This window comes from Rhopalosiphum maidis, chromosome 4 (assembly GCF_003676215.2).
Source record: "Rhopalosiphum maidis isolate BTI-1 chromosome 4, ASM367621v3, whole genome shotgun sequence".
Taxonomy (NCBI): domain Eukaryota; kingdom Metazoa; phylum Arthropoda; class Insecta; order Hemiptera; family Aphididae; genus Rhopalosiphum; species Rhopalosiphum maidis.
The window spans coordinates 31,053,316-31,078,692 of record NC_040880.1 but is presented as its reverse complement, the minus strand read 5'-3'; the positions used below and the strand labels follow the sequence as shown (position 1 = coordinate 31,078,692).

Sequence of the window (25,377 nt, the reverse complement as noted above, 5' to 3'; positions counted from 1 at the left end):
TATAAATATAGCAGCAATTTAATTATAATAAAATATATAAAACTCAAATAAACAATCTTAAATATTTCGAAGCATATAATTTTGTTCTCCAAATCGAGAGTTCGAAAACTATATTCAAGCTTTTGCTTTTAATATCTACTCACATTAATATCAGTACCTACACTTTTAATTTTACTATTTACATCAATTTTATTATATTTTTATCAATACTAATTACTATAATATTATATTAATATCACAATATATCCTTTGAAATATATATACAATTAAAAAATTGTCTATTTTAGTTGTATATGTTTTATTATAATTAAATTGCTGCTATATTTATACTGGAGATATTTTATTCTATGCGATATATTAGTTTCATGATATTTTAGTTGCAATATTTTGGTCACGCAATTTATCATTACCGGCGATATTTTGTCGGCATGCCTGTACATCGTTATTGATTTACCTACCTATATCTTGGCAATCTTGTATACTGCTGACATATGCTAGATTCACACGACGATACCGACGATACGAATTAATTAATAAAATGAGACTTAAATTGTGAAAAGCCAAAGCTAATATGATAGTAGCGGTACCTTTATATTTTATATAGGTAAGTACTATTAACTATATTAACATAAGTGTCAGTAGGCTTTTGATTTTTTTAGAGACTAGAGACTAAAATACCTTAAGGTTAGGTTTAACCTTAAATAAATTCAAATTTAATTTTTTTAAATTAATTAAAAATAGATTTATAAATATAATTAATTATTTTCACTATTTAAAAATTACAAGTCCAAATGTCCCAAGTATAATTTGTAATACATTTAAATTAATTATTTATAAATTTTGCGACAACCTGAAGACGTTATATTTTAAATGTTATTGCGACTGAGTAGTATGCGAGCTTATGTTTATGTGCTATTAATTATATGTTATGAAGTTAACTTAAAATAAATTGATTACCTGGAGAAGTTAAATTTTAAATCAATATTTTTTTTTATTCATTTATTTAATTGTGTCACCAGGTATTTTTACAATTATAATATAATATCATAATTATTATATTTCTTATACATAACATCATAAATAATTATTTTAAAATGTAAAATCAACTATAGAAGTTAAATAATTGTGTGGTTGCGATTAAGAGTTAAAAACACCATCGCCGAGAACTATAATATTCATCATTTTACAGCACACAGGGTTGTGTCTTCCCTTAATTAATTTTTCATAAACGATATACTTCACTTTTTTTATTCTTTGGGACATTATAAAATGTGTACTTTATAACACATATTATTTTTTTGGACATAGGTTAGATTTACTCCACTTCTCCCTTCTCTGCAATTATTTGTCAACTACTACTTCCTAATTAGTAACTACTATGATATTGTTGAATGCTAATCTTAGCAATCCAATTGTATATAATCTAAAATAAATTATTAAGTTGTAGGTATGACTTAAATTTTGTTAATTTACAATTATATACCTATAGCTATAATATACATCATCTGATATCCATAAAACAGCAAAACACGACTATGGCAAATTGGCAACCCTTATAATAGGTGGCTACTGATGGTACAGCTAACTGGTCTCCAACTCAAACTCCGTTCAAGCGTCAAGCGATCTTAAAAATGACCTCGACTTCATTAAAATCTGGGCAACTATAGGTGGAGAATTCCAATAAACTATACAAGTACCCCGAAAATTCCTTCAGACCAACTTTGACGAGTTGAGATGGGCGATTGTAAACTCCGCCAGAATGGCACAATACCGGTTAGATAAAAAGGTAATGAAAAAGTATAATCTAAGCTCCGCCAGTTTTATTTTCTTACCTGTAATGGGTACACGGAAAGTCCACCAGTGTTAAAACCTCCCTACTTAATGTAAATGCGTATTTAATATACGTTTACATCCGTTGCGATTTCATATGTCAAAATTGACAAAGTTAGTATTAAAAACCTATTACCTACATATTTTATGATTATTAGTTATTACGATTATTTGACGTTATACGCATTACAATTTGTGTCATTGATTTGTTCAGACAATTATTATTTTTATTTTTAAGTTATATATATTTTTTGACATATCTACTACACACTCATACGTAACTATTATTCATTAATGTGGACAATTATTGTTATACAAATTATTATTTTGTATTACTTATGTTATATCAAATTTATACATTATACTGTTATAGATATGTAATTTTATATGTTTAATTACATACAATTTTTATTTTTAAGTTTTATATATTTTTAGTGGATATATTATACGTAACTTTTTTTTTAATTTGGACGATTATTACAATTAGTAATTATTGTTATTTTTATAATATATATAAAATTATGATTGTTTTAATAATAATATATTATAGGTATTAATTTTATCTGATTTTTTTTTCTGACGAAGTTTACATGAACTCAATTTTGCCTGCAATTTATTCTTGGCGGAGCTTACATTAAAAAAAGCCAAAAGGTACTTGTAGTGAGTTTACATGCACCTAGTTGAGTTACCAATCGATACTATACGTCTCAGCTTAAATATCTGGAAGTTATGTTGGACAAATGAGGGTTCTCATAGAGTCATAGCTCATTTAAGATCCGAACATAAAATGTTGAATAATCGCCTTCGCCTGGCTCGTCCGGTTCGTCCTATATTTAGATCCAGACTATCAATTCACACAAACCATGAATGGCTGAATAGTTCTATCAATGGAGCGCTTCCCACATCATGTTGTTTTTTCTATACGTTATTTATTATTATTACTATGTGCATTATCGTGTTTACTTACTATGTTTGAAATTGATACAGACTGTTAATTTTTCCAATAAAGTAAAAAAAAATGTATTGTTCATCGATTTTGTTTATAATTTATTTTTAAAACGTTATATCATATTTATTTCTATAATATTACATGTATGACATAGATACTATTAATTGTTATTATATAGGTAGGTATTTGTTACGTACTTATTATAGGAACACCTACGCCGAATCATTCCCTATTACGGTGTGCGCACTGTGATAATGTCGGTACCATATATTATGTAAGTATATATAGAGTGTCCCGTAGTGTTAGGTTTATTTTTTTTAAGTAACGTTACGGTGTACGGTTATAATATGGTGAATCTATTAACTCATCGCCAAAAAATAATAAAGAAAAAATAATGATGAACATCGCGAGACGTCATGTAGAGTACTACCGTACCTACTACTTATGGTATTATATACTACTATGGAACCATTATTTTTTTCTACCACTATTTTTGTAGTTAATATAAATATAGGATTTATGAACTTTGATGCACTAAAAATTGATTAAAATTGCTGGTACTAAAAATTACATTATAAAATATCGTTTTGTATTGTATATAGTTAAACGTTAAAGTTTATTAATCGAAATGTAAAGTCTTACTTTTTATTTATACCTAATAATCTATAATAAACTAAAAATAGTTTTAAATCATCACGAAATTAGTGTTTTCGGCTATATATCTATTTCAGATTTGAGTAAAATTTGGCCTATTTATTTCTAAGACTGTTACCTAATTGGTTCTGATTAATACATAATTTTGGCTTTAAGTTTGTAGGTTTGATTTTAAAGTTAAATTTTAATTTGATTTGGAGCAATTACATGTATCCAATATAAAATGCAATGTAAAATCACGTTGGTATTATATATCTAATACGTAGAAATTAATTATGTATATAGTTTTTATATTTAATACAACTTCACTGGAAAGTATTACTTATAATATTTATATTTATTGTACATGTCATATTATTATGATATAGTAATTATTATTAAAATACTTGAATATAAACTTTAATATTAAAATAGTTGTATTCATTTTTTATACGCAATATATTATTAATATTTCATATTTATTGGTAAAAATCCATCAAAGTTTCAGGAGACTAACATTTTTAATATCAATATTGTGTGAATATCAATAAGTCTAAAATATAACATTATATTTTTAATAATTTTTTAGAGAGTTTATGATATATTTGCGAAGCTTAGCTTTTCATTCCTTTATTTCTGTCTAAAATTTAAATAATTATCCACTTTATATAAAATGAATATTAATATTGAATTATTATCATTTTAATAAAATAATAATAAATAATAATAATAATATAATAAATTATCATACATCCTACGCAGTCCTAACTCCTAAGACTAGTAAGACTGTAAACACAGGGTAAAAAAATTTACGAATATTTGACTTGTATAATATGTCACAGCAAAAAGTGGGAAGCTGGAAACCAACTCGACTGGGTACATTCCAAATGCAAATTGGAACAAATCCAACTTTCCTTAATAAAATATCTGTTTTCAAACGGGTATCAATTTGGTCTAATAATGGGAACCAATTCGGCAACTCTCATTTCCAATTTGCCAATCACAGATGATCACAGTGTTCTTCACAATTATACAAAAAAATATAAGACTATAAAAGGTTACAACTAAAAAATATTTCATTTTTGTTGTCTCATCATGAAAATATATAGCTAAATTTATTAATACACGTAATAAGTTTTAAAAACTGCATCATGAGATGTACATACAACATACAATTCAACAATTGTATTCAAAATGACTGTATTTTTCACAGAACACATTTATAACTTATACAGCACAAGAAGTTGTAGCGAGGAAAAACAGTTGTAAATGCAATTAAGTTCGACCCATAGTTATAAGCATCGAAGATAATTAATTCATATGAGGTAAGTATCTATATTCTATACAACAAATTAAAACGAATTTTTATTCAACTTTATCAACTTTATTATATTATTTAAACTATTTTACAGTATTATTTTAGATCAATATAATGTTTATTATTATAATATATTAATACTGTAGGAAATATAAACAAACGTATATATATATTTTAATATTAATAATTATTAATCATGACAATTTAATATGTGTGTAGTATAGGTATTATAACATAATATTATATATTTTTTTTATCATTATTATTAATATTGTTTTTTCAACTCGAGAAAAATTTAATAAAATAGGTGGATTCTTGGGGTATTAAAAACTATATCGATAAATAACTATTATAGTTACCTATAATATAATTATAATCGAAATAAATAGTTGAATATTAAAAAGCTTTTTATATTATTATTTTATTATTATATTAAGGGCTAATATCCTGCCGTAAATTATATTTTATGTTGAATAATATTAGATATGTGGACATTGCGTACACACGTTAGATTTAACCAAAGCATGACACCGCGTTGAAAGCGCATTGCTTCCAATAACTTCTCTTCTTCTGTGCGCGATACGAATCCGTCCGGGCGCGGATTTTGTTTATCATTTGTTTGGTAAACAGATAGTCGATCAGCGCAATCTCGAGGTTCTGATCATCACTCTGTAACATGTGTAAATCATACGAAATTACAATATTTTGTGTCGATTTATTCTATATATGATATTATATGACCATAACCCACAGGATATTATAGGTAACAATAATAAATTATTATATTTTGTATAAAATACCTTAAATACCAAATATATATTGTGCCTATTGTCTTATATTGACTTCAGAACAAATCTTGAAACATAAAATAATTTTACTTAAATACATAATATACGTAGTAATTAGTATAATTAATATAATTTCGCTATTCTTTCGCTGGGTATATTAATATATTAATTATTATTAATGCATCCGATCGTCTATTTTTTTGGCGTTTTCCATATTTTAACAATCTATATCCATTGTTTGTTGAAGACGACTAGTTCAGATTAAATGTTTTGGTAGGAAAGGTACATAATAATTATTATATCTAAATAGGCACTACATTTTTTTTTTAATTTCGCAGGAAATAGGAATAGTTTTATTCAAACGCTCAAGCACATTATTATTGTAACAGTTTTAAAGGAAAGTATACAGCTCATTATATTATTATACCATTATTGTCGAAAACTTTTCTTTGTCAAGACATAGCTTAGTCAAGTTTAACTGACTATGAGTTAAAATAGAGGATTATAAATTTAGTGCTTTGCATACATTGAAAGTAATATATCAAATATAACTAGGCAATTATGGCAGTGGTCAATTTAAATGCATTTATAATAGTAGACTGTGGAAGAAAAATTATAATTGTTAGTTATATAAAATGTATTTCAAACAGTTGATAGTAATAATTATCCTAATTGTATTACCAATTAATTAGGTAGTTTGTTTGTAAATTTTATTTTTTATTCTCTCAGTTTTTAGTTTTGCTTAATTGTTCATTTGTACCCAATTTCCGTCTATGGGTTATTAATTATGATTCATTAGGATCATTTTTATTTTAAAATATTATATTATTCTAGAATCTAGATTTAAGTAATTGAGAATTGAGATGATTTTGATATCCTTTAACCTTATCAACAAACTCTCAAATTGCACTTAAATTACACACAACTAATGTTTAAGAAATAAAAACTGAGTTACGCAGATACATCAAAGGATAATAATAATAATAGTGTGCCTAATAATTATAGGCTGAGTAAAAATAATTATTTCTTTGAATTCTAAAAGGATTGCACTTCATTTTCACCGGAACACGACGAACAATATAATATGTAATTTCATCATTGTAATATGATATAATTATATTCCTATATATGCTTTAGTGCGACTAACTATTAGAACGATTTGAGTAGATAACATAATAGATAAGGGGACATGAATGTACTATATTTTATACATAAAATATAAAAATGAATAACTAAATTTAATTAGGGACTAATTGTGAAAAAGTTTTTAAGGTTGATAGGCAGTGACGTAGTGTACCTGTAGAAGACGTTAAATACATATTATTGAGAATATATTATCTATTCTTCCCTTTTTATATTTTTAATTAAAAAAATTCTCTTCATTTATTTTTAATTATTAATAAAAAAAAAAATCTTGTTTTATACATTTTATAAGTGTTAAGTGTAAAAAGTAGTCCAGCCCTTGGTTATCTATGTGGAACATCACGAAGAATGAATCTGCAGTGGACGGACGTTATATTGTTGAATAAGAAAAAGTGTCAAGGGTTAAATATTGATCTAATGATAAGTTGGAAGTTTGATTGAATGTTGTGTAAAACAAAATAAGTATATAATGTAACAGTTTACGGTAAGGATAAGAAACAAGATGGCAATCTACAATTTATAAATTTCATACCTATATTCTTAAGCGTTGTATTATGCATAAATGAAACTACACATTTTTAATTAAAAAAAAAAAATTATAGTTAAGGCATGTTTATGATTTTGTCGAACTTTAAATAGGTTCTACACATCAAAATGTCTAAATAAAATCTTCTCAAATCAAGTTCAATAAACTTAAGGACTTTATAATAAAAAGCAAAAAAAGCTACATATAGGTATCTATATAAGCTATAATAGCTATTACCAGTATTATCTAATGTGCCTATATTAAATGTATATTACGATGGTGTTTAAACATAAAATGTGCATTCCTACCTATATGATATACACTTAATTTTTATTTTTATTTATCTTGATATACCTACCTATAGCTTTACGACAATAATTATTAAGACATACCGTTTTAATAATTGTAATAATTAATTTTTTACTGCCTTCTGTCCAGTCGTGTACGATTTGATTATTTGTACAAAATATAATATATTGTTTATTAAAATATTTTAACATGTTATTAGTATTATAACACATAAAGTTCATACCAGTCAGTGTACAATACACATTTTATATGTTTAAACTGTATTTTTATTTTTGTTACGCGGCTATATATTACGAGTAGGTAACCTACACCAATTATTTTGAGTGTTAACATTAATTTATACTACTCACCTAATTATTATGAAAAGCTGTTTACAAATAGTCCTATTTGTTAAAGAAATATAATATGTGAGGCATATCGAATCCATGATATTATAACTTATTACAAAATGATAAATTAATAACTCTGAATGTACCTACATAATATTATGTCCATGTATAACACTTTTGGAGTACAAATATTAATTTTCTAATGGTTTTTTTTTATTATTATTTATTGATATTGATCCCTTTTATTTTAATGAAAAGTTAATATTTTGCTTTATGTACACATTGTTCCACATATAAATTAGCCTTGTCTATTTAAACACTACTAAATGTATTATCTTTTATTTACTGAATTATTTTAAAATTAATTGATACTTATGATTATGTTATGTCATTATTTAGAAATTCTTAAATTACAATATTCAAATTACATAGGTTATAAAAAGAGCGACACAAATAATAATAATTTTCTGTTATTTTGTACGTAATGTGATGTAGTAAACTAGTAATTGAATGTCAATATTTTTGTAATAAATTTATTGAAATCGTTAGTCCATTACGCCACGTTTAACGTAGGTAGTGTTTAAAATATAGTAACACTAAAAAAGAATCGTAATGGTTTTTAACTTTTCAATATCCTGTTAAAAGTTAATAAGGAGTTATTTAATGATGCACAATTATTTATCAAATTAAAAACCTTATTTTTTATGGTATAATCATCGACAGAAGGTTCTTCAATTTCACGGAAATCATCTTTGTCACCCATCGACATTATTTCAGGAGAATTTTCTCCAAGTTCTCTCTGCAGTACTCTTTGATCTATGACGTTTCCTGTGGTTAGTATTGGCAATAACACAGTTAAGACTGTAAGTGTCAAAATTACTCCATAAGATATGAATCCCATTTGTGTAGCCATTTTAAAGTATATCTGAAAATAATTTTATGATTAGATAGAAAATATATAATGTAAAATTAATAGGTACATTAAAATTGAATAATTTTTAAGTATAATAAATAACATGAATGAATATCGACATATAAAAGTTAAATATTTTAGTAAATATTACTAAATAATATAAGCTTTAGTTATTATAGTTATTACAATAACACAATCATACAGATAATATTATGTATAAATATATATATATATCTAATGTGTTAAGTATTTAGTGAAAAAAAATTAGGTACATGTAAACAATTCAATAGACGGTAGGTAGGCACTATTTTAATAAAATAATTAGAAATCAAGTTTCTATTAATTTGTTAAATTTTACTTATATATTATACATATACCTAAAATAATCCATCAAAATTAGGTTTTAAGCCAAAGGAGTTAAAATCTTTTATCCAAAAATTAATTATGATCATTAAGAACAATATACTTGATAATAAAAATTGTTTAATACCTATATTATGAGTATATTATTTACTTTAAAAAAAATTATCCGTTATAATTAATTTTATTTATAATTATAATAATTAAACATAATATATGGCTTTTAAAAATTAGATTGTACTCTATTTTAACGCCGTTGCGTTGTAAAAACACAAGTCTATGCTTTGACTTTGACTTTATGATTTTGAAAACTCTTTAATCATTCATTTAAATTTTAAGTATACACATAAAATTACATTGTTTACAAGCTTAATGTTTTGTTTACACTTAAATATTTAAAATTACAAAAAATGAAATAGAAATAGGTACTTTTTTTTCATTCATTTTAATACTTACCATTAAGTCACTAAACGATATCGGATATAAAGTATTTTTATTATCTGTTAAAGCAAAAATAACATTGGAATGCAAGTCGAAGTGCAGTTGAGTCTGATATTTTATTAATATTTTTAAATATAAACACATCTAATAATTTTAAATGATGAAAAGAAACGTTTGTTGTATTTTAAACTGTAAACACGCCACACGAGCGTATATAATATACTAACCGAGAGTTTAGAATAATAATTTGCATTAATCTCTATTCGAAAACACCCCGGGTACTGGGTAGGATAAAATAATATATACATATATTTATACACTATAAAACAAGTAATTCTCAATAACATTACCGAGTTCATTAAATCCATTTTTTTCAACTTGCACATTAAATATTTAATTTCCTTACATGCTTACGCATACGTAATTAAAGAGTATTAATCTCTACATAGTAGAAAAACAAACGGTTGAGGGATTCGACCTTTATTCATTAATTAAATATTCGTATCCATACGACGTGCTGGGGAAAACGAATACGAAATATATTTGAGATTTTCCTAAATCTAGATTAAAATATTAACTGCAAATTTTATAAAACATCCTTTTAATTTTTGAACAGTTCTCGTTGTCACATTGCATATTATATTACATTGTAATCCCTAGTACGCTAAAGGCATACATTAATGGGATTACCGATATTCCCGTATGGCAAACATATTCTTTAATACCAATTTGAACTATTACGTCACTTTTAATAATTATTTCAATTTTGTAATAGCATCCTCCATTAAATACGTGTGCCTTTTTGGATTCCTGATGGAAATAATATGAAGCTATATATATATATATATATGTTGGTGTTTTAATGATGTTTTTTCCACCGAGTAAAATTCGTTTCGCTCTTAACAGGTTAACCGCTATAGCAACTATACCTCTAGAGTCTAGACCACGATACGCCGTGCTATTAAAATTATTAAAAAAAAGGTTCTTGCTCAAGACCAGAATCATAATTTTAAATTATCGAGTTTTTAATATTTCGTCGTGCAGTTTATATAATTAAGAAAATCCTCACTAACGGCTATACAGAATATTATTCTATACTTAAATGGCGTTTATGTGTAAACGATATTCTTTAAAAAAAATCTATATATATCTATTTATTAATTTTAATGGTTCGATTAGTATAATGGTACGTATAAAAATCTAATAACCCCAATAAAAGCTTTATTATAATCTGTGCCCTAGCTCTGTTTCACATAAATGATCAAAAGAGGTAGTGTTAAATGTTGATAAACTGATAAAAAGTGCAGTAAGCAATATTCGTATGGCTGATCGACAGTTTCAATCGATAGAAATTAAATAAATAATAATAATAAATAATTAACCTACCTACCTATTTATGTTATCTTGAAATTAATTGAGAATATTTAAAAATTATTTAATTTCTACATAAGTCATAAATTCTAATGTTTTACTTTTACAATATTTATTTATTGACTATTGTGAATTTATTAGTTAGAACTTTTATTAAATGATGTACCTACAAATTATTTTATTGAACAATTGTTTGATCGATCGCATTGCGTTGTTGTTAAGTATTATAATATATATTTTATTTATATACAATTATTATTTGTTGCTACTACCTACGTTTTAGTTTGCGCATGTGTACCGATTAGGCATAACTTTTGTTTTTTAATTAATTCTATAAACAATAAAAATGTAAACGTTTTGTAATGTTATATTACATCAACTATTCACTAAAATACTAATTTATCATGGTAACTAATAATTGGTAACATGGATGAAAAAAATCTTTATATGCGTATTTTTTGATTATTTGAAAAATTAATAACTTGATTTTTCATTAACTTATAGAATTAGAAATAGGCTTAAAACATTCACAGCGATGTACTTTCATTAAGAAATCAAGATAATCGGATGAATAGTTTCAGAGAATGCGTGACAAAGATTTCCATTTTCACATTTATATATATATATATATATATATATACATACTAAATAGTGCAGTTGCTCTGTAATTTATAGCACTGTGAAGTTTAATTGTTAATTTATTCTCTTTTAATCGTAAATTCCGGAGATCTAACTAATCAGTTAACTTGTGACAAATTTATTTTTTGTACAATTTTTATATATTTCATTTCTTTAAAACAAAAATTGTATTGAAGTTAATAATATAAAAATACTATAAAAAATGCTTATAAGTTGATGAAGTTATTTGAAGTGTAAAACTTTAAAAGATTATAATTGTTTTTGTTGAAATATTAGTGTAATTTAAAATTTAAATGAGTTTTTGTAAAGTATTAATAATGAATTGTTTATTTTACAAAAACGTTACTAATATACATTGTGATTCACCAGGCATGTATACTTTCACTTTTTTCTTTAATAATGAATTTATTCTAATTTTGATTTTTTTTTTAATTTTATGACATAGGTATATTAGAAGATTATTTTCAAATAGATATTTTATATGCCATTTAAGCAATGCCCGGTGACGGTACAATCTTCTTTTTTTCAACTTTTAAACGATAACCACATTTTTTTATTGTAAATTTTTAAGCAGATTATTTTGTTGAAAATGTTGAAATGTATAATTCAATATTTGAACAAATAGTTAAGAAGACGTTGTCTCTGCTGTTTTACTAATGTACATCATACCAAATTTGCATTCAGCAAAACACGTTTTGTGATGTTAGTTTTAATATTAGTTTAATTTACTTATCATTAAATTTAAAGGCAAGAATATTATCTAGACAATGTCACATTGATATTATCGTTTTAAAATGAGTTATGAACATTTTAAAGTTGTAGTATTTTAAATACATTTATAATAATGATGTATATTAAAATTTCATATTTTGTAAAAAATATTTTGACTAAATGTAACATATATATTTTGTATATAATTTGAAACCAATATTATGAATTTTATTTACTTACATACAGTAGCGCAACCAGTTTTCAAGGGGTGTGTCCGCCAGTAGCATGTACAGTAGTTCCCCAATACATTTCTAAATTTGTTAGTTTACTATGGACAAAAGTTACGGTTCAAGGGGGTGTCCAGACACTCAAAATACCCCCCTTGGTTGCGCCACTGCTTACATACAATTAAATACCTAATAACAAATTATTCAATTAATTATTTATAGCCTTATAAATATAAAAGATGGTTCTCATTAAAAGTTTTTACCGTAAAATAGAATTCTTTAAATGGTATAATATTTATAAATATTTGTAAAATATCTTTAAATATCTTTGATCATAGGTTCCTACTAAAAAATTTCGCTAAATCAAAATTTTGAATCACTACATTATTTATTGAAATTAACTTGGTAAATCTTGATACTTGATAAATCACCCTGAATAATAATATAATGTAATTAAACATAAGGTTGTTTAATTAATTTATTTGCTTTAAAATACTTATTAAAGATTAAATAATTAATCGGAAAATTTGTTTCAACCATTAAATGAACATACGTGATATATCACGTTAAAATACTACTTATTTGGAATTGTGATAAATGATTTAAGAGAAAGATTGATAGTAAATTCATTCTTTTAGTAAAGGTGACACGCTGATGTATATAATGTTTTATTATTTAACTTGTTCATTATTCAAATCTGGAATAAAATAGGAATATTGGTGTTATATTAGGTATTCATGTACCTACCTTATTAAATTTTCAAGTTCTTATATAGGAACACGAAAAATCTCAATGAATTTTTTTTTCATATACGATTTAAGCAATGTGATATATTGTCTAATATGCTCTTAAATGGATTAAAATATTTTAGTATTATCATAAAATGTAACAGGCAAACATATTATATATCAGCAATATTTAGGATGGAATGATATAAAGGCATATAGTTTATAGTAACATTTATAACATGAATTGAGGAAAATTTAGATATTTGACAGATTGCACTGTTTTTAAATTAAGATAAAACCATATAACTATAATAGAAATCATGGTGGTCCATACTAAATTACCTATTATTTATTATATATTTAATATTTTAAATTGCTATAGAAATATATTTAAAATATAATTTTAATTTTGTAAATGTATTATTGAAATGAACTAATTAAAAAAATCAATTAATTTAGCATTGTAATTTTAGTGTATTTATTGAAGTTATTAAATGTTTTATTTAGGATTAGTGAAAATCTCATTAAAAGTTCGTTTTTGTCTGTTTTTATAAATGTCACTTTCCACTAATAAGATTCCACTATTCTATATGCTTTATATAGTACTCAACGTAGGCAATAATGAAACCAACCTTATAAAAATAAGATATAGACGACTTAGACGTAGTATGTTAAAGTATACTAAGAAGATGCTATTCATTGTTATTTTTGCTTTTCTTTCTAGTAAAGTGAGGAAATAACTGTCTGTAAATCTAAAACAAGGGATTTAAATCATTATTATTTTATACTTGGCTTGTCGTTAAAATTGATATAAGTCATAATCATTTATAATGAAAATTTATTGATTCGTTATAATAATAAAAACTAAGTGCATGAAATAATTCGATTAGTGATAATATAAAATTCAAATAGAAAAATATTTAATAAAACCTTAAAATATTATCCGCCATTGTATTTTAATTTTAAAATTCAGTTTGAAACATATTCTTATAAAAAAGTATATTTTGTCAGGCACAAACATAAAATATGACTATATATTAATAATAAATCCATCTGTTAAACCATATAGAAAATGTATTCACTATTTTGAATTTAATTTTAAGTCAATTTACAAATATATAGGTACACGTATGTATTATATTATATACGTTTATATAATATTTATTTCCCAATATTCTGAACAATACTATTAGATTTTTCTTATATTTCTCTTCATTCATCTATGTCTATTATTGTGTATATTGACACGTTCTTCACCTGATTATCTTTACTTATTGCATCCTACAGTGAATATTGTGAACAATTACGTGTAAAATAGATAGGCCCATAATATAAAAAAAATATAGACATACAAGTACATAATAATAATGATTACAACACTTAAGTGCCGTCTAGCTGTTTTTAGTTAAACCTAGAATATACAGTATATAGATCCCTGAAATTTTTTCAATTATAGCGGTTGCTATACATTTAACATTATAAATTTCTACAATGATCGACCCTATTTTATTTTTAAATATTTAACGGTGTATTATTTGTAAAATTCAATGTACATATACTAAATGTATCATGTATCGATGTGTATTATAATTATGACGGCTTTGTGATTTATGAAAATCGAGTTGTATAACTGACAATCGAAAAATATCTCGGCTGAATTTTAGTTAGACCACCGAAACCACTGCGGAATACATAGGTAGTAGTTATATATTATATAGTAGGTAATTTAAATCCCATTGATTAAATTTTCATCGATATATTTTAATTTCATGAATAATAATTTATTTAGATTATAAACGCGATCAACCAATTAGGGTATGTTATGAAAACATTTTATTGCGACCGATCTTTAATCGTTAAACAAATCGAATGGTCGTAAACCCTAGCTCTATAATCTTAATAACACAAAACTAAAAACTATAATATAGTTTCATAATATTATAAAGTCTATAAATGTTTTGATTTCACGTAACATAATTTTTTGGCTATACGCGCGAGTACGAATGTGACAAAGGTATTTATTATTGCGAGGCGTCCACTAGTCCACAGTTAATATTTATATTGATTCTTCGTAAAAAAAAAAAATGGAAAAAAATGTTTTACTGTAGTTTAGCTCTTACTGTCAATTAATAATGATGGAAAAACAGTTTTCCATAGATGATTTGGTGTAATAATAATATTGATACAGTATAAGTGTGTTTTAAATTTTAACAATTTAACCGATATACTTGACCGCTAAAAAAACATAGTATCATATTGTTATAATCAATTAAGAATCAATAAAATAATTAGACTAATGTACAACCTTTTTTTTTACAGCGTACCTATTCAAAAATTTTTTTAATTTGTTATTTGATGTAAGTATACATCAATTATATTATGTACGAATATAGGTGCGTGTATGATTATTTAAATTTAAAACGACCGATTAAAATTTTTGATTTAGGTATTTTGAATTGCTCAAAAAATAATGTTTTATATGAATATATATTAAAAGTTATTTAAGTATGTTTTCAATGTCTTAATATGAAGTATTTTTTGTAATTATATAGTTATAAGTTCAATGTGTTCTATAACACGGATAATAAGACTTAAACATTGTTTATTTGAAATAATTTCATAAAATAAAACATGAACTATTTTGATGAAAAACTTTGGTGCCTAAACATATTACTCGTATAATATAATTCATTCCCCAGTGAATAACAGACTACACAATATGAATATTCTGTTTTCATATTTCGATAAATTACATTATATTGATTATTTGTAACATAATATTTTTATTTTGTTTTAGAATTTCTACTAAAAACTCAATTATAATTACATTTTATAAATGTGCTTATTATTGTAAATAAATATTATGTACTGGTTAAAACTTTAGAATATTAGTTATGAAAAATATCAACCTAATTGTTTAAATAAAAAAAATATATGCATAAATAGTTATTAGGTACTTTATAATAGTTATTATAAGGTTCGGTATATTATTGAATTATTATAAGTATAAAATAAAAAATGAATAAGAAAAACATTATTAAAACGAAATTTGATAGTCGATCTTTAAACTTTATTTTTAATTTAACAAACAGTTGAATAAAGATTTTCAGATCATTAAAATGTTACCGACTTGTTTTACAATAAGATCTTGTTTCAAACAATAAAGTTTCCAATTTCTTGAACAAATTAGTAATTGTTTATTTTGGTTTAAGAATAAAAGCTTCTAATAATTTATTGTATTTGATTAATGTAGACTAAACAACTGATAAAAATTATTCATTATTACAAACAAAATCCAAACGATGATTTTTGAAGTAAAAATAAAATAAATTATTAAATGAAAAAAAAATATAGTCAACTGGAGTCACAATTTTGTTGCGGTGACTGACCTTAATGGTATTTAAAATGCCTAACAGAACAAGAATAATTATTTTATTAACAATATCAATAATTATCTATAGGTATAAAAGGTATAATAACCAACCACTATTGTAGCCTAGTATGTGAAAATTAAACTGGCAGATTTACAAAAGTAAAAATTAGATATAAACTAAATCATTGTTACTCTGTTTAATCGTTAAGTTGTCAATACATTTGTTATATATTAATTAAAAGCTTCAAATTTTAATCATCTACTGAAACATCTAATTATTAAAGGTTTATTGAATATTAGATTTTAGTGTGTAACCTAACGCCAATATTTTTCTCAAATAATTTTTTTTGAAATATGATTTATAAAATATTCTTTAACAGTTAACCAAATTTAATTATATTTATCTTTTTTTTTGTGTAATTCATATTAAAATGACATTTTTTCATAAATGGAATTAATTGGAATGACTAATTAGCAAGAATCTATTATCTATAGCGTATTTTTTATTGGATTCATTTTTTCATGAACTAAAGCATAAACTATAAATTCAATACATCAACAATCATTTTTTAATTCGATTTGGTTCATAATAATATGTTTCAAACTATTTTAATGAAAATAATTCAACATTTCAACAATCAAATATAACTTTTATGAGTTATATATTGTTAAATTTTCGTTGTAAACAAAGGCTTTAAGGCATTTTTGAATTATTCTACCAGAAAAAGTATATTGTTACACAGATGAAAGACTAACCAAAATAAGCGTAAAAATAAACATGCATTTTTCGTTCAGTTCAAAAGCTAAACAACAAATTTCCATAAATCCCATGAATACAAATTCTTTACATATTATAATATGATATATTATTAAACACCTTATATCAGTATATCCAAGCAATACTTCTTAAAAATATATTTTTCTTATCATGTAACATTTGATAGAAGATAGAAATTATTTCGAAGGGTACAATTTAAGGAGTAAACGAAAATATGTAGGTGGTATACTACGTGCATGGTCTTTTGAGACTAAATAAAAATAAGTTCCCCGAGGTATATTGTATCAAGCATATATGATGTAGAACAGAATGCGTATAGCCAGTGGATACACTAATACGTTTATATGATACTAACCCAGGACCGTCAATTATAGTTTATATCATAGCAAAAACTATTTTCTACACATTTTCAAAAAATAAACCGACATAAACTCTCGTTACTCTAACAAAGCGTGTCATCGTTAAAAATCGGAAAAAAAAATTTCGAAGGAGTTTGCCGATCAGTATGGTATCAAGTAAAACATAAAAATCAATTTGTAATAATCCGATCTTAACAGGAGACTTATATATATATATATATATATCAAAATAAATTTAATTACAGCTCTATCAGTATATACCCATATACTTCTGATTTTTTGAGAGATCAATACTTGAGTGCCTATTTTGCATATATATATTTTTTATATTGTCTAGTTATTTTTTTCTTGGTTATGCTTGCTCTGCAGCTTGTGAATATAAGATAAAATTATTATTAGAAATATATATTTAAGAATTATAGAAGTATTTTATGTAATAGAATAAAAATAATAACTATATTCATCAGAGAAATATTAATTTGTGCAAGTGTTTTGGTTATTAATAAATTACTTTAATTTAATTCTTAGGTTTTTGGTTGAATTTTGAGAATCGTGAATAGAAATTATATAATATAATATGATGTTCTAAGAAAGTAGAATTTAAAAATTAATGTACCTCAGTTTTTGTTGGCCTATAAAGCTATAACTATAACTAGTATAAGTATATTCGTATTTCTATAACATTAAGCATTAAAGAAAAGTATACATGTTGAATTTCTATATACCGATTTAACTACTAGTAAAGTAAAATTATATTAATTTAAAAAAATGAATTATTCATTTATGTTATAAATAATAAAAAATTATTATCTTACAATATTACATTATACGGTTATAATAATAAAATTTCCATTTTAAATTTGAACTATATAATATATACATATTAAATGTGTACAAATGAATACATTTTAAACCACGTAACAATTGAGGATAATGATAATTGAATAATGATGATAATAATAATAAATAACTACAAGAAATCGTCGAAATATAAATTTCATATAAAGTTGTAATAATGTTTATTCGCATAAGTCAATAAAGACAATGAATTGATTAAGTTATTCTTAATGTGATGATATTTTAACATAATGTTATGTATACGACCAAAGAGTTTATTTAGGATCATTATAATATTATTTTAATGTTATCATACAACTATTGACAAAAATAAGTTAATATAAGTTTAATGTATGCATGCAAAACTTTGTTATAATTTGATTGTTATATCTAATTAAAATATCGTCAAATATTCTATATTATTATTTTTTTTTTTATTAAAGTTCATATTTTCTATAATTTATAATTAATATAGGCCTAATCAGGTCTATGGCCTATCTACAGTTTTGTACATTGTCAATGCGTGATTTCTGTTCCTCTTATTAAAAAAACGGAATATCTCAAAAATATTTTGGTGTTTATAAAAACCATGGTTTTCATAATTTTGTTATAATTATATTACAGTTAAGTACGGTAACACGCACAATTAACCTATCCGTTCACAAAATAGAGGAATATTTTATTTACAGGTACTTTTGTGATTATCTAGTCTATTATTAAGGGCTTTGAATTTCAACTTTCAAGATTAATTAGCACAAAAATGACTAAAAAATTAGTTAGTAAATACATGTATGCTATATGGGTTAGAACGAAATTTTAGATTTGATATTATTAGGATAGAATAAAATAAAAATTAATAAATAACTGAAACGAAATTGCAATGTTAAAAACACTATTAATGCGGTTTGTATTGATGATTAAACGTAAAATAATTTTTTATGTTTAGTATTGACTCATATTGAAAATATAATATCCTGTATTATAATTATTGTCGGTATTAAATGGAAAAAAAATAATGCAAACATAAGTATACTATTGTAACAGTTAAAGAAAATCGTGTAGTTAAATTTTATACCTACATAATAATATAATATATTCATAATAATACTAATTATATATTACTATTAAATACTTGTGCAGCATACGTACCTTTTATGAATAGTCGACGGCCGAGTTTAGTGTAAAAGTAAAACAAAATGAATGGATGAGACGTTTTATAAGCACCAAATGGGCGCGGAACCTCATATAGGGGTGTCGCGCATGTTCTTCAAGCTAAACACTATCTACCGACTGAAATACGCCTTTTTCAATTCGATGTACACAATAAAAATATACATTATGTACGGCATTAAGTAATTTTCTGTTATTAATAACAATTTACCAAATTCAAATTCGGTCCACTGTTTTATTTTAAAATATTGATAATATTACAAAAAAAAACGTATCAACCAATATATTTTATACCTATATGGTATATACATATTTGCAGTATTGTTGGCTGATAATAGATTTCAAGACAAATATATTACGCTTTAGACACTAATAAATTATAAAATATAAATCAAATGTACTTTACAGATAACCACATGTTATATACAATTTTTGTAGTATCAGAAAAAAGTTTTCTTATAAAAATAAACTAAACGAAATACATGATATTTTTTTATTTTTCTAAATTATACTACTTTGAATTATAATTTGCTAGTTGTTTATGAAATATTAATATGTTACATTCATATAAACTAAAAAGTTACAACTAATTTTTTAAAATTAAAATATACGGCTTAGTTTCATCATTGTATTTATCATTTTTCATATGAATCGATAGTTTTTACCATTGTTCGTATATTTAATATTCTTTATTCTTTATTTAGTATATTTTATATAATTATGTGGCACAATAACAATAGTTCATATTTGTAAAAAAATTTTATAGAACCATTCACAATTTATATACTTTCCACTTTTGATAAATTATTATCGTATAATATCATATAAAATTAATTAGTTTTATTGAATTTTAAATATAACAATCGGTCAAATTATGATTTTACGTTAAATCAAATCATAATAAAATTAATCGAATAACTGTTAAAATATAGCTTTTCCCGAGAAAAAAAAATATTTATTATACAAAATATTATGTTTTATCTAGCTTTTGATTAGTTTCGGCACGACAAGAGCCATAATACATTACTTTATCTATTAAACTGAAATGTTTCGTACTCTTTTCTTAAACCTACTTGTAAAATCATTTATCAATAATTAATCTTTTAAAAGTATCTTATTACTATATACTATATATAATTAACTATATACCAATTAAAACTCTATCTCTATCGTCCAATCGAGTCTCAAATCCCTTAAATAATTGTCTTTCTAGTTTATTATACTTAATATCCACAACCTACGATGACAATCAGCATTTAACTTACTACCTACATTTTGTTGACGTGCTGACACGACTAATTGATCTTGAAAAAAAAATGACCCCCGTAAAATGACTGAAAAAATGCAATCATACTTAAACCAAATTTTCACGTAGAGCATTTAACAAGAAAATTAAAATAAATTATCACAAATCCGTCAACGTTATTTTACTTTCCACGGGTGTGATGATGACCCATCTCCCCCACAAAATAATAACTCAATAATAATATTAAATTTTTAAGTTATCACCTTAGTGTGTAATATACTAATATTTGATAAGAAATTAACTCGATCTCACAATCTTACTATTTATATACTATAATATACTGAATCACATCATTACATCAATATAAAAGCCTTCACCAGCAATATACTTTGTCATGTATTGAAATCTAAAATTAGCCCAACTAACAAGGTAATATGATATATTACCACAAAATTCGTACAGGATTTAGTAATAAATACTCTGTTAAATTTTCATATAGGTACACTATACGATCACTCAAATATTTAAGTGTACGTTGAGGCTTACAATTGACACTTTGTGATAATATGTGACAAATCAAACATCATACATAATTTTATGTCGATACTATAATGATAATCAATTTTCAGTTACTTTAACAACAACTTAACTAACTGTAAATTAACTTTATTTTCAATTTAATATAATATTCAATAAAAACAATGTTTTATTTTAATTTCAATTTCTTAAAACACTCTACCTTAAAAAAATTAATTTATTAGTTATAATTAAAAAAGAAAATAATAAACTCTTTGGGTAGGTACTGTTAATGGATGTTTAGGTTACGATGAATGGTCACCCATCAAGCGACTAAAGTAGTTTATGTTTTATTAATTAGTATTATCATTATTTATCAATGTTATTTATTATATTAATCAGTTAAATGAAAATACACTTTTAATTTATATATTATAAATTTAATTTACTATTTATATGTATTAATATGATTTATAAACTTACCTCCCACTTAAAAAAAAATTATATTTTTCAATTGTATTTATTAAAATCAAAAAACGACTCAAGTACCCATTTATGTTAGATAATAACTTAAATATATACATATATTTTATTATGTAATTTCTATTTGTATTTTATTTTTAATATGGTTTAAAAATCAGTGATAGCGAATTCAAAGACTCATTTAAAATCAATCAATGTTAAATTTATGTTAAATGAATGTTCAATATTATATTTTTATTGAGTTTTGCATTTTACACGATGTAGAATACATCAAATACGTAAAGTTATTGGTTAGAATATAGATTAGTTCATTTTAAAATTAATCTTAATTTCTATGAATACATTTTAATAAAAATAATCAAGCTTTTAAATTCCTAGAAAAATAAAGTTTATGCTTCAACCTAGTTGATCAAATAGTTTTTGTTAAATACTGGAATTATTCGCTATATATTTTGTTAAACTATAAATAAAATATTTGAGATTTTCGATAATTATTAATTAGTTTATTAAATAAAATACTTTTTAACGGTATAAAAGTATTCAAAAACTTTCTTGTAAGTAATATTACGTATAATTTTAAATTTAGCTATCCACAAAATTAATATTTTTTATCACTTTTTAAAAATACTGAACAAAACATTTTAAATGAGTTTTAATTACGTCGAAAATGCATTGCAATGATTTATTATGGTGTTATACTGCAGTTATTTTTCTGCTCATATTTATGGATATATTATTCAAATTAATTATTATTTGCTATTATATATTAAAATTTTAAATATGATCAAAGAAGCTTGGTCATATTGCAAAGTGTAGTTTTTATTTATAATTGTACCATTGGGTAAAAATGGCATGTGGTCTTAAAGTTTCATACAGCGTTCTATCGATTGGTAATTTGACACAGAATAATTGGGTCTTTTGTACCGTCGTTATATCTGTTATTCCTATACTTTTTATGAACACTTAAAATTTGGATAATGACATAAATTTTATAGTAAACTGAGATCTGCTCAGAATCAGTGATGATAGAAAACAATGATTAATCATTAGATATTTCCAAATTTATAACAATACATCAACACTGTGCTGTACCGAGGTAAACGAAGTGAGACAAGTATTCAACACCCTGTTCCTGGATTCTGTCCTCACATCTTTAACATCGTATTTATTATAAAAGTAATTTTTGCTCATAAATATTAATAATTTATTCCAAATAAAGTTATGCATAAATATATTGTACTGGAAGAAAATAAATAAATATAATTATAATTTTTTAATTTAAACATCACTAATTAATTTTAAAAATTTATTTGTAAGTTTATAATTGAATTTAAAAATATATAATATATATTATGTACGTATTTTTTCCCGAGAAATATTTTATCTTATAATTTGTTTATGAAATCAACACAATCTGTAACCCGGAGAGTAATGAGAAAATTAAAAATATATTATACATTTACATATGCATTGATTATAATATATCTATAATATTTAATTTTGTTAATTTTTTTTTTACATCTACTATACTAATATGCTATTACTTGTATATGTATATAATATTCCAAAAAACTAAAAAAAGCATTATGTAATTGTGCGACAAAACTGCACGTCTACACCAAAGTTTGGGTTATTATATTCAATTTGAAAGTTTGTTGAATCATCAAATTCATAGAACGATATTGAGTAAAACCTTATGTACTGGATGTTTTTCGAAATTATATATAGTACCTATACGTATTTACTGAACATAATAATGAATATTATAAGAGTAACCTCGTATTAAAATTTCAAGGCATAATACCCTAAACTACAAATTCTATTAAAATAAATCTAAAAATCCCTTCTATACGGTCTATAATAAGCTCTTCGTGGATTACTTAAAAGTCAATTTCACATTTTTCACTGTAGTCTCTGTCCTCTTATTCATCTGTCATTCTATGTTGCAAATGTATTTATGTCCCTTTTAGAAGTATCTATCCTTCCTATTTAATTTTACGTCTTTCATCACTAGTATGTTTTATTGTCCTTACACTATCGACAGAAACTCCCTAAGCGCCCATTAATAATATTCTTTCCACATAATATTTTTTAATATTAATGATAGTATAATAATTATTTAGTAATTAGGTAAATATATTAAAAAAATTCCTCCAAGCCTTAGAATAAATTTTGGTTTCATGTTCACAAAATAGATTTATGTTGTCTAATTAGTTAAACTGCCTTCATTTGTACGCTTATTTTAAAAAACAATATAAATAATGTATCTTTAACAACTATTTAAAAAAAATCTATATTTTAAAATACTTTTCAAAAACACAAATTACAATGCATAAATTGATGGTTGAAGAAACTTCTAAATTATTCTACTCAAGATATTGAATTTTCTTAAAAGGACGTTACACCCACATATACAGTTGTTTTTGTCTTACGAACTTCTAATATAGCAAAATTAGTCCTAACCTAACCTAATCCATTTTGGGTCATGAATTTTAATATTAATTTGATTGGATATTTTATCAGATTTTTAACTAATCATATCTAGAGAAAGACATATAGATTTATATTTATATTATAAATTATACCCACATTAAGTTATGATCATTTGAAAATTGAAATATTTAACAGTTATAAATTATAATACTCACTTAAAATTTATAATAGATATCAATTAAAGCATCGAGTTACTTGAGATAATATTTTTATTTATATAAATTTATTATATGATATTTAAACTATAACAACAAATAATGGATTCTTATGTACCCAGATTTGTGATGTACGTTTGTAAGACGTAGACCAAACATGTGGATTAGTAGCACCCCTTGATAAATACAGAAAATCATAATATGCAGGTATTATAAAGTGTAAACATTATTTGTACATAAAATATAAATAATGCTACTGAATTGAACAGATGGAAAATATACCACTTACTCAACTTTTATATCCATAAATAATAAATTAATTCAATTTCTGATTTTTGTAATTTTTAAATATACTCGAAAGACTATGCTTATATCAAGTGCTATTTACTATTTTAGAAGTAGGTATCCTGTAGTAATACAAACTTCTTTTTCAAAAGAAAATAAAACTTTTTTACTGTAATTGTATATAAGATGATTTTTTGAAAATATCGACCTATCTAAATTGAAAATCTAATGAATAGTTTCTGATTTATTTGACTTCAAGTATTAAGTCTACTTATATACTATAACCCTTGGTATAATGATTTCAAATATGAAAAATATGTAAAATATGTATTTACTATTTAGTCTAATTCTTTTATAGCCAGAATATTTTTATAAATTATAGATAGATGAGATTTGTATTTGATTAGACGATTGAATTTTTTCATAAACCTTTTTTAAATGGTTTTAACTGTTTCAAAAAAAAAAAA

General features: G+C 23.8%; 1 protein-coding gene across 1 annotated transcript; it reads right to left on the bottom strand.

Annotated features, from left to right (window-relative positions):
• Positions 1-5,092: 5,092 nt before the first annotated feature.
• On the bottom strand, positions 5,093-19,825 carry LOC113549423 (prohormone-1-like). Its single transcript, XM_026950705.1, has 3 exons — positions 19,712-19,825; positions 8,520-8,750; positions 5,093-5,399 (listed from the first exon to the last, which is right to left on the bottom strand). The coding sequence occupies exons 2-3, from the start codon at positions 8,736-8,738 to the stop codon at positions 5,244-5,246; spliced, it is 375 nt and encodes a 124-aa protein (XP_026806506.1). The 5' UTR covers positions 8,739-8,750; positions 19,712-19,825; the 3' UTR covers positions 5,093-5,243.
• Between the last annotated feature and the right edge of the window lie 5,552 nt (positions 19,826-25,377).

Coding starts and splice junctions, on each gene's coding strand:
- LOC113549423 (XM_026950705.1), bottom strand. CDS start 8,738: ATGGCTACACAAATGGGATTCATATCTTATGGAGTAATTTTGACACTT. Junction 5,400..8,519: donor ATTATACCATAAAAAATAAG/GTTTTTAATTTG, acceptor CACATGTTACAG/AGTGATGATCAGAACCTCGA.